We start from the raw sequence: 11,682 nt of genomic DNA, 5'->3' as shown, positions 1-11,682 counted from the left end.
GTGCTGAGGTTACTAGTAACAGTTATTTTGATTAATTTTATTTGAAATTATATATATATATATATATATATATATATATATATACAGTAGAGCGTCGATTATCCGAACGTCGGTCAATCGAACGACCGCTTAACCGAACTGTGTACTCGCTCGCACCTGTTACTCCCCCTCCCTACCGTCCATCATCCCCCTCACTCCTAATCCAAGTTTCCCTCAGTAGTCGCTGCACTGGGCCACCGCTGGCGGAACATTGCTTCTAATGGGGCCTTCACAAGGCGCTGCTGACCCGCCAAGCCGCCAGTCGCTGTGTTTTAACAATCAGCACACTTCTGTCGGTTTGGCACTGGCAGTAGAAGTAGCGGCATTATCAAAAGCTGTTCACAACAACAGCTACGCCAGCTTAGAGTTGAGGCGTGCCGCTCCGCGCAGCTTGAAGGATTGCGTGCCCGCAAGAAGAGCTTCTCATGGTGCAAACAGTCACCTTCTGTTCTCTGTTACGACCACTTGTGTGCTGCTGCGTGAAGAAGTGAACTTGACGATACAAAGTGCTTAAAAGTAAACGTATTGTAATTTCTTTGAGGGACAAGTACAAGATTATTAAAAGGTTAGAAGAAGGTGAATCTGCAACCACTTTATCCAATGAGTACAAGGTGGGGAAGTCAACAATTACGGATATAAAAAAAAAAACAAAAGACGAGCATAGCAAATTTTATAGCTATGTTTGATTCTACTGATGGATCACCAAGCCGTAAAACTATGAAGCTCGTCACTAACACAGATCTAGACGATGCTGTTTACAAGTGGTTTACACAAAAGAGATCGGAAGGAGAACCTCAGGTCCCATTCTGTGTGAAATGGCAATGCAGTTCAAAGAAAAACTTGGAGGGCCTTCGAATTTTAAAGCGAGCACGGGCTGATTAAAGCGCTTCAAGTCAAGACACGGCATTCATGAGCTTACAATACAGGGAGAAAAACTGTCGGCTGATTCTTCAGCATCTGATTCTTTCAAAGTCAAACTAAGTGACGTATTAATGGAAGAACATTATGCTCTCGAAAACGTTTACAATGCTGACGAAACTGGAAAGCTTTACCGAGAAAAACTCTTGTTTCACGTCATGAATTAGCAGCACCTAGTCCTAAAACAAGCAAGGACCGTATTACAGCTCTGGCTTGTGCTAATGCTACTGGAAGTCACCGACTGCCTATGTTCGTGATTGGTAAAAGTAAAAAACCGCGTTGTTTCAAGCACGTTAATATGTCACCCTTTCCTGTTGTGTACACCTCACAAAAGAGTGCCTGGATGGATAGTACGATTTTTATGAAATGGTTTCTGGACGTTTTCGTACTCTCTGTAAAAGCTCATCAGCTAAAGAATGGGAAGAGGGAGGAAACACTACTTCTCTTTGACAATGCACCAACAGATCCGCCATGTGATATTTTAAACGAAGAAGACGAGTTGATAAAGGTAATATTTCTTCCACCTAACGTAACCTCCTTATTACAGCCCATGGATCAAGGCGTTATTGAGACTTTCAAACGATATTACAGGAAAGAATTGTTGCGTAAGGTGTTGTTGGAAAGAGAAGAGGATCGAGAAGAAAGTCTCTTAAGAAATCATAAGAGTATTGACTTGAAAGACGCGTCCTACATGATCAGCGCAGCATGGAATGGTGTAAAGGAAGAGAATTTGAAGAAAGCCTGGAATAAAATTTTGGACACAGAAGAAAATTCACAAGGTATGATTCAAAATGACGAACAGAATGATATGCCCGAAATTCTCGGTATGCTAAAAGAAATAGATTGCCACGAATGTGATGAAGAAGACCTTCATGAATGGATGAATATCGATGATGCAGATCCAGGACAACAAATCATGCAGGACAGCGAGATTGTAAACGTCGTCACTGATAAAGATGACGCCGCCAGCATCTCATCAATCAGTGCTTCAGAAAGTGAAGATGAAAGTATACCAACAGCTTCTGAGGCGTTCACTTGTTTAGATGCTGCCTTGCGATGGTTTGAAGCCCAAGATGAAAGTGACCAGTTTCAGATATCTGTAATGAAAATAGTACGTGACTTAGCTGCTCGTAAGCGTGTAGGCTTGCTTAGACAGACCAAAATAAAGGATTTTTTAAAACGTTAATTTTGTATACTGTGTGTATTGTTCATGCAAAATGCGTATGTAATATGTATATATTTTTGTTTAATAAACTGTGCCACATAGTATATATTCCTACTGAAGTTGCCTTTGTATGTTACTTTGTAATACTAAAAGAGATGCCTGTTTTTATGAATAAATTTACTGTACAGTTCTTCTTTTTGGCAAGTAAACATGTACAGTTCGATTATCCGAACAAACCAGTTTTCCGAACACCCATGTCCCCCAATTACTTCGGATAAGCAACGCTCTACTGTATATATTTTCAAGCTTGACTTTACTTCCCGAAATGAAAAAAAAAAAAGAATTGTACGAGTCTAAGATGATATTACTAACTGAATAAGAATAACTTTGCCGACGATGCAGGTGGTTGTTGACAGTTGTGAATATCAAAACATGTCTTGTGAAGTTTGATACGGAAAGGGAAAACTACCAGAAAGATGAATTTTATCTGAGGCTATGTGAAATACGAGTGTAGAGTTGTGTGTGATATGCACATATTGTCAACCAGTAGATAATTCATTCTGATAATGAAGCCTACATGAAAACAGAGGTTAGTGTAAAATGTAAGACCAGAAAATACCGGAGAAAGCACATGACTCTCCCAAGGTTGTGCTGGAATGTGATTCAGCTGTACTCGTACTTCTGTCGTAGGCAGTTCAGTGAAAATTAGGCAGACCGTATTCAGAAATGTTTTGTTAGTATAATGCAAAATGACATTTCGGTACAACTTTCCTGTTCATCCAGTGTTATGTGTAACTAATTTTAGTACACTGTACGAAATGGCTTATGTACTGTGACTGTCTCAGACCTACGAGAGTCGTGGCAGGCTGTTTTTATTAATTTTTTGTGTACAAAAGTTCGTGAGCTAGTTTGTTATAACTTTGCATGTAGGCCTATAAAGATCAGTTGTATTAATAATGCCCCAGATCGTTCTTTTTGTATAGTCACAAGAAATATTCGATCAGATGTTTCGTCGTGTTGCATCTGGTAAAGCAAACTGTGGTTGTATGAAATACAACATATTACTAATCACAATTTATCACCATTGTGTACGTGTTGGATGTAATATAAAAGATGTGCGTTACAGCACCTTGATTGCACAATTGGCAAGACACTATGTGATTTTCAGTTATGCCAATGTTACAAGACAATTGAAAGTACATTATTTTTAAGAAATTGTGAGAAGTTTCACCTTCACCTGTGCCATATCCCTGTTCTGTTGTGTATGACGAATTTCATGTCGTACCCTGTAAACTGTTTTCATCAGCTGCTGTTCTAATACATTCTGTAGTATCACTTCAAAGTAAGACAGAAAATAGGCCAAGAAGATGTATTTATTGGTCACAAGACTTTTGCCTATGTAGAAAATTCCAATATTAGATTAGTGAATAGTTAATTGTAGTTAATCCAATGTCCATGTAATAGAAATTACGTAATTTACTGTGCTTTCTACACACTATCTGATCAAAAGTACCAGACGTATATTACCTTAAATGCGGGTGCCACTGCAATGGCTTGAACACTGCTGGGGAAAATTTTTGTGGTGTGTCTAAATGTCTGTGCAGTAATGACAGCCCATTCTCGCTCATGAGCCTAAAGCAGAGAAACTAGTGATGTTGGATGTCGGGCTCAGGTGCGAACTCAAAAGTTCAAACTCGTCAGTCAAACTCTGTTCAGGCCAGTCTGTTTCAAGAATGCTGCTTTCCACAGACAATTGTCTCACAGGTGCTGCTTTATGACAGGCTGCACAATCTTTGCTGTTCCTCTATTGTACCCAGTACACAATGCTGTGAAATGTGTTTATATTCTATATTTTCCAGTTACTTAAGTGAAAGAAAAGGATCACACCCTAACCATGAAAAACACCACATACAATGACACCAACTCCTCAATACTTCACTGTTGAACTTACACATGATGGCAGGTAAACTTCTCCAGGCATTCACGAAACCAAACCCTCCCATCAGGTTGCTGTAGAGTATAACTTGATTTATCACTCAGTATTACGTGTTACTAATCATTCGCTCTCCAGTGGTATCGTTCCACCACTCAAGAGTTGATTGCAGAAATGTGTCACTTTTGAGGAGCTGCTCGGCCATTATACCCCATTTATTTTAACTTCCTATCACTGTGCTAGCTGGACTGCTGGTAGCACTGTGGAACTCATGATTGATTCCATTTGCTTATTCCATTGATTTTTTTGCAACCACCCTCCGTAATGAACAAGGGTGTCCATCTTTATACGAGTTCTGCCTGGTCTTAGTTTAGCTGTGGTTGTTCAATCACATTTCTACTTTACAGTGATGTCAGCAACAGTAGTCTTGGACAGCCTTAGAAGAGTTGAAATGTCTCTGATGGATTTATTACTCAAGTTATATGCAATGATAAGCCCACATTCAGAATCACTGAGCTCTCCTAACTGACCCATTTTGCTGCCACTGCTTTTCTATTGATAACATGATACTTTATGTCTCCTTATATACTGCCAGGTCCACCTCTTGTGGCCTCTAATGGTAAATTCTGCATTAATTGGGGTGTCCGAATATTTTTGAGCAGATAGTGTGTTTAATATTAAGCATATTAAAGCTAAATAAAGAGTAATATAAACTCACAAGGGACTGTAGTTCCTTGAATACATTAAGTCTTGTGTTTCAGCAGATGGCATCTTCTCCGGATGTGGCTGATTTCCCTCCTGAACTGTACGCAAAACCGTTAGCACTTGTGGGTTTGACGGGGCTTGATGCTCTTAACAATGCGGTGCACAGAGCAATATGGGATGCATTTAGTAACAACCGCAGGCCAGACAGAGCACCTGTACAATTTAAGTTATTGAGTGCATCTCATGAGTTTCCACCAATGAAGCCAAAGGTATTTTTAATCTTCCTTGCAGAAATTGTATTTCTTTCAGTTAGTATTTATCTATCTGTTTAATTGTTTCTACCTGTGGAGCACTGTATCAAAGTGGCAACCATCTCAGTCTCTCATAATGTGTTCAGTTTACAGAATTAGTTATGACAGCATTGCTAACTATAGAAAACTTTCGATTTTCATCAAAACTGATTCCATAATTGAATTCTTGGGGATTTGCCATATGAGTTCACTAGACTATGGTTTTGAAATGGTGTTATTGATTTTGGCTGGAATATATGAATATTAAGGTTACAGAAACATTTATGAATTTCTTATCTTGTGTAGATGGCCCTTTCTGTTGTGTAGCCTGATGTGTAGGTAGGTTGGAAGGTGACAATCTGTTTGGAAGTTGGTGAAGTCAACCAGTGTGAAAGTGAAATCTTTGTTGAAGTGTCTGATCTGTAGCTGGAAGTGTATATTAGCCTGGAAGCAGATTTATTTTCTGTGTACTTGGGTCCTGCAGTATGTTTATCAATAAAAGAAATGCTAAGTAATGGAAAAAGCGGAAAGTGAAAACAGCATATTAAATTATTGGGACTAGTGCAGCAGGGGATACAACCCGTCGGCTTTGGACAATGACGTCACAAGCGGCCAATCGAGAAGCGATTCTTCTTAGTGTTGTAGCTCCCTTCAGTGGCTGATAAGTGTTTTTTGGCTTTAAAAAAAAAAAAATCTCACGAGATAGAATAAACAGATCCACTTTATTAAGCAATCAGTAAAAAAACAAAACTGAAACATAACAGCAAAAGCGAAAATGGGAAACTGCTCTCTGGCGGCTTGTGACGTCCTTGTCCAAAGCCGACTGGTTGTATCCCCTGCTGCACTAGACCCAAATTATTTGTTGCACTGTTATATGCATTTACCCCTGCAGACAATATGCTTTTATTCAGAAATTCAGTTTGATTGCATTGTAGAACCTAGGAAGTTAAGTAAATACTTAATTCTTCTCCAGTGATTGAAACAGAAACATCTTTATGGGGCTGGCTATATAAATATATTGTTCTACCATCATGATGTCATTCCTGTGACTGTTTGCAGTAGCGATTACCAACAAACACTTAAAGGTTAGAGTGTGGAACACTCCTGGTACAGTTTTACCAAGAGAGACCACAGAATAGTCGTTGTGATAGGTCTAGCTGCTCCAACTTGGAGGGCAGGTGATATGTTGGTGGCAACAATGAATTTAGTTGGTTTCCTCAGGATGTAAGACTATGTATGTAGCCAGCATACTCTTGATTTGTTTGCATGGGAGGGACAAATTGGAAGATTCCCTAATTCTTAATGTTCCTTTTAACTCTGTGTCCATAGTGGAAACGGTTATAAAAAACTACAATTTTTGTGATAATCATTAGGTAAATGGATGGCACATTGGAACAAACTGTTTACCATCAACTCGCTAATGAATTTTTTTTTTCTGCATACAGGTAGTCACCACAATCTGTATAAGCAAATAGTAATCTCAGAACATTGGACTACAAAGTTCACTCATTGTCATTTTTTTGTTTTTTTTATTTGGTATGCGTATTCCATAGATCCGTACATGCGAGTGATTCGCCTGGATGTGGAACGTGTCAATACAATTGTACAAATACGATTAATGCTACAGAATAGTAATATAATACAATGATAGATTAGATTTTTAGATTAGATTTACTTTCATTCCAATTGATCCGTAGTGAGGAGGCCCTCCAGGATGTGGAACATGTCAGAAAAACAACAATACATGACAAATATTTAAACTAAAACAAATAAGCTAATGTACCATTCCACAGGTCCCAAGTGGAATGATCGTCATTTTTTAATGAACCCTAAGAGTCATTTTACAAATACTATTGCACTGAATTTAAAATAAAAAAGTTTTTTATTTATTTATAAGGTAAGAAACATGTAATACAACTACTGTAATACTTATTTACAATGAACACATTGCTGCACTGAAATGGTGCAGAAGTTAGATTATACTTACACACACAAACACACACACACACACACACACACACACACATACACACACACACACACACACACACACACACACACACACACACATTTTCAATGAACACATTACTGCACTGAAATTGTGCAGAAGTTATGTTGTACTTATATACAAATCAGTTGGTTTTCCTCAGAAATTCATCAATGGAGTAGAAGGAGTTGGCCACCAATAAATCCTTTAGGCTTCTCTTAAACTGAATTTCATTGGTTGTTAAGCTTTTTATGGCTGCTGGCAAGTTATTGAAAATGTGTGTTCCTGAATAATGCACACCTTTTTGTACAAGACTAAGTGATTTTAAATCCTTGTGAAGATTATTCTTATTTCTAGTATTGATTCCATGAATTGAGCTATTGGTTTGAAAAAGTGATATATTTTTAATGACAAATTTCATTAAGGAATAAATATATTGGGAAGCTGTAGTTAGTATCCCTAGTTCCCTAAATAGGCTTCTGCAGGATGTTCTTGAGTTCACACCACATATAATTCTTACTGCACGTTTTTGTGCCCGGAAAACTTTAGCTTGGCTTGATGAATTACCCCAGAAAATAATCCCATATGACATTATGGAATGAAAGTAAGCATAGTATGCCAGCTTTTTCATTTTTATATCCCCTATGTCTGACAAAATTCGCATTGCAAACAGAGATTTGTTAAGACGCTTCAGCAGTTCTGTGGTGTGCTCCTCCCAGTTGAATTTATTATCAAGCTGTAATCCCAAGAATTTAACACCGTCCACTTCTTCTATCTTCTTGTCATCATATGTTAGACATATACTCTTGGGACACCCCTTACAAGTTCTGAACTGCATGTAGTGTGTTTTTTCAAAGTTTAGTGACAAAGAATTGGCTAGGAACCAGTGATTAATGTCTACAAATATTTTATTGGCTGATCTTTCTAAGACTACACTTGATTTGCTATTTATTGCAATGTTCGTATCATCAGCAAACAAAACAAACTTGGCATCTGGTAATGTTACTGATGAAAGGTCATTGATATACACAAGAAAAAGTAAGGGCCCCAAAATGGAACCTTGTGGGACCCCACATGTAATTAGTTCCCAGTTGGATGATGCCTGATAGCTTGATACATGTCTCTTTCCTAATAACACCCTTTGTTTCCTGCCAGAGATATAAGATTTGAACCATTTTGCAGCATTTCCTGTTACACTATAATATTCTAGTTTACTTAAAAGGATATTGTGATTTACACAGTCAAATGCCTTTGACAGATCACAAAATATACCAGTTGCCTGCAATTTTTTGTCTAATGAATTAAGTACATTTTCACTGTAAGTGTAGATAGCCTTCTCAATATCAGAACCTTTTAGAAATCCAAACTGTGACTTTGACAGTATGTTATTTGAGATAAGATGGTTATAAAGACGACTGTACATTACTTTTTCGAAAATTTTTGAGAATGCTGGCAACAGTGAAATTGGACGGAAATTTGATGCTATTTCTTTATCTCCCTTCTTAAACAGTGGCTTAACTTCAGCATATTTCAGCCATTCGGGAAATATTCCACTGATAAACGACTGGTTACACAGATAGCTTAATATGTTACTTAGCTCAGAATCACATTCTTTAATTAACTTTGTTGATATTTCATCATACCCACTAGATGTTTTTGATTTTAAAGATTTTATGATGGACATTATTTCTGTTGGGGTAGTGAGGGTCAAATTCATATTATGGAAGTTACTTGAAATGTCTGGTCTAAGGTAATCCATAGCAGCATCTACCGAACCTGACAACCCCATCTTTTCAGTAACAGTTATAAAATGTTTGTTAAAAAGTTCTGCAACACTATACACATCTGTCACCAATGCATCATTTACTCTTAATGCTATTTGTTCCTCTTCATGTCTGGTTCTACCGGTCTCCTCCTTCACTATATCCCATATTGTCTTTATTTTGTTATCTGATATGACTATCTTTTCCTTGTAATATATTTGCTTTGACATCCGTATTACAGTCTTTAATATTTTGCAGTATTTCTTATAATGTGCTATAGCATCAACATTGGAAATGTTTCGGATTGACAGATACAGTTTTCTTTTTGTTTTACAAGATACCCCTATTCCTCGAGTAATCCATGGCTTCTTTGTAGACTTTGCTCTAACCTTGGTAAGTTTTGGGGGAAAGCAGTGTTCAAATAAGGTAAGCACTTTATTAGCAAAAATGTTATATTTTTCATTCATGCCATGAGCACTGTAAACATCAGTCCAGTGAATGTCTCTGAGGAGTGTCCTAAAATAATCAATTTTTGGCTTACTGATTACCCTCTTGAGCTCAGATTTAACAGATTTTATATCTTGTTCAGTATTAACATTTAACAGAAGGAACTGCATGTCATGGTCTGAGAGGCCATTGACTATTGGTTTTGTAATATAATTTTGTTCATTTGACTTTTCTATAAAGATATTATCAATGGCTGTTTGTGAGCAAGTGGTTATCCTAGTGGGGAACTTTACTGTGGGAATTAAGTTGAATGATAGTGTTACTAACTCAAATAGGTTCTTATTGGGAGAGTCTTTAAGGAAATCTACATTGAAATCACCAGCAACCACTATTTCTTTGTTTTTGGTTGTTAAATGGGCAAGTACAGCTTCAAGGTGGTTTACAAACAGATTAAAGTTACCTGCAGGTGCTCGATATACACTTAATATTATGAAAGATTTTTTGTGAAATTCTAATTCTGTTGCACATGCTTCCATATGCTGTTCTAGGCAAAATTTATGAATGTCTATGTTCTTAAATTTATGACAGTTCCTGATGAATGTGGCAACTCCTCCTTTCTCCATTTCTGATCTACAATAGTGAGATGCTAACCTAAACCCTGTAACACTTGAAAGTTCTATACCAGTGGTCACATGATGTTCAGAGAGGCAGATTATGTCAGCTGGGTTTGAAGACTCTAATTCATCTATGCAGATAGTTAATTCATTAATTTTATTTCTCAGTCCTCGAATATTTTGATGCAATAAAGATAGCTGACATTTCACATTGACTGACTTAAAATTGGATGGAGTTAAAATATCTGCTGACAGTTGAAAATTCTTAACCAATGGCTGTTTATGTTGATGTAATAAGCTGTAATTATGTTTTTTGATTTCTTTCTCAAACTGAAGGTTTGTCTCAGTTCTAACCTCTCTTAAAATTTGTTTTCTTTCTGTCCTCCCTACCCTAAAAAAGGGTCTTTTCTGAATCCTATAACCACTGGTATTTTACCACTCATGACAGTGCCTCCCCCCTTTAACTTTCCTGCTATTTCCCCAGCCAATTTACCCTTCCCCTTCCTGTTGAGGTGAAGGCCATGCCTAGTATAATCCCACCTACTGACAGAATCAACATGAACCACACCAATGTGTGACCCCGCACCCGACATGAGCAGCCGTTCCAGCTCCAAATTAACTCTCTTGACAGAAGAGTTCAAATGAGGTCGGTCATGGCGCCCAAGAACAGATACAAACTCAACACTGGTATGCCTCGATGCTGATGCAATCTTCGCCAGGTCACACTCTATGCTGTACCCAGGATCTCTGTCAATACTGTTACCTGCCCCACCCACTATAACCACGGTGTCTTCCTTAGTGAAATCTTTGCAAAGTGATCCTAAATCCTCTGTCACCTGCTCCAGACCAGCACTAGGTTTAAAAAAATTGGTGACCTGGTATTCTGATCCTAGTTCATCCTGCAAGAGTTGGCCAACACCTCTTCCATGGGAACTACCTAACAACAACACTTTCTTTCTCTTTACTGATTTCCCTACATTCTTACTTTTCAATTTGCTGCTGAAAGTTTGTTGTGCCCTGTCTACACCTGTAACTGCTTGAGGCTCACCAGCTTCTAACTGAAGCAACAGGTCAAATCTATTTTCCACATTCACCATAAAGCTGTCAGACAAAGTTCTAGGCCTGTTCCTCCTGTTGCCTGTTGCCACTTCCCACCTCTCTTTACCCTTCTCCCTCCTTAACCTGTCAAGATCTCCCCTGGCCTTGTCTAACTCAGCCTGAAGGGCAGCAATTTTCCCCTCCTGTTCCAGTATCTTCCTATCTCTACTACAAATCCTACAAAACCACTGATGAGTCTCATTTACTTCCCCTATTCCCACGCCACTACAGTCACCCACATGGAAAAAACTACAGCACCCATCACACCAAAGCCCCGACCTAACAATTCTACGGCAAGTCAAGCACTTTTCACTCATGATAAACGTAATAATTTATTAAGAATAAGTCAGTTAAATTACAGATAAACACGAAAATATGGTTACACAAATTTGGCCTATACGCAACTGTGTGTAAACAAAAACAAAAGTGCAAAGTTTCTGAAACAACAAGTTAAACTTTACGCTACTTTCCGGAAATGCTAGTTAAATAATGAAGAGGTACGCTAAGTTAAATTGCTGGAGAGAGCAAGGAACAACTAAACGAAATTCTATAGATTTGCTGCAGCAGAACGTAAACAGAAAATACGACTGTACGGTCTTTTCGCGTTTTCTGCTATATTACGTAATGAGAAATGAAACCTTTAATGGTACACTTAAACGGCACACTAATACACTTATTTACCACGTAATCAGTACTAATCTATGTGTTTTATAATCTAAAATA

At 37.9% G+C, this 11,682-nt stretch overlaps 1 protein-coding gene across 2 annotated transcripts in view; it reads left to right on the top strand.

The window, feature by feature from the left end:
• The first annotated feature begins 2,493 nt into the window (after positions 1-2,493).
• Positions 2,494-11,682, top strand: part of LOC124755725 (trafficking protein particle complex subunit 11) — a 121,985-nt gene continuing 112,796 nt past the window's right edge. Inside the window, exons 1-2 of one of the 2 annotated variants that reach the window (XM_047249047.1) lie at positions 2,494-2,711; positions 4,820-5,029. In XM_047249047.1, coding sequence (XP_047105003.1) covers positions 2,700-2,711; positions 4,820-5,029 — 222 coding nt within the window. In that variant the 5' untranslated portion in view covers positions 2,494-2,699. Of the gene's footprint in view, positions 2,712-4,816; positions 5,030-11,682 lie in introns of both variants that reach the window. The other variant, XM_047249046.1, reaches the window with a different exon arrangement.

Source organism: Schistocerca piceifrons, chromosome 1, assembly GCF_021461385.2.
Source record: "Schistocerca piceifrons isolate TAMUIC-IGC-003096 chromosome 1, iqSchPice1.1, whole genome shotgun sequence".
In the NCBI taxonomy this organism is placed as follows: domain Eukaryota; kingdom Metazoa; phylum Arthropoda; class Insecta; order Orthoptera; family Acrididae; genus Schistocerca; species Schistocerca piceifrons.
This window is presented reverse-complemented; position numbering and strand designations above follow the sequence as displayed.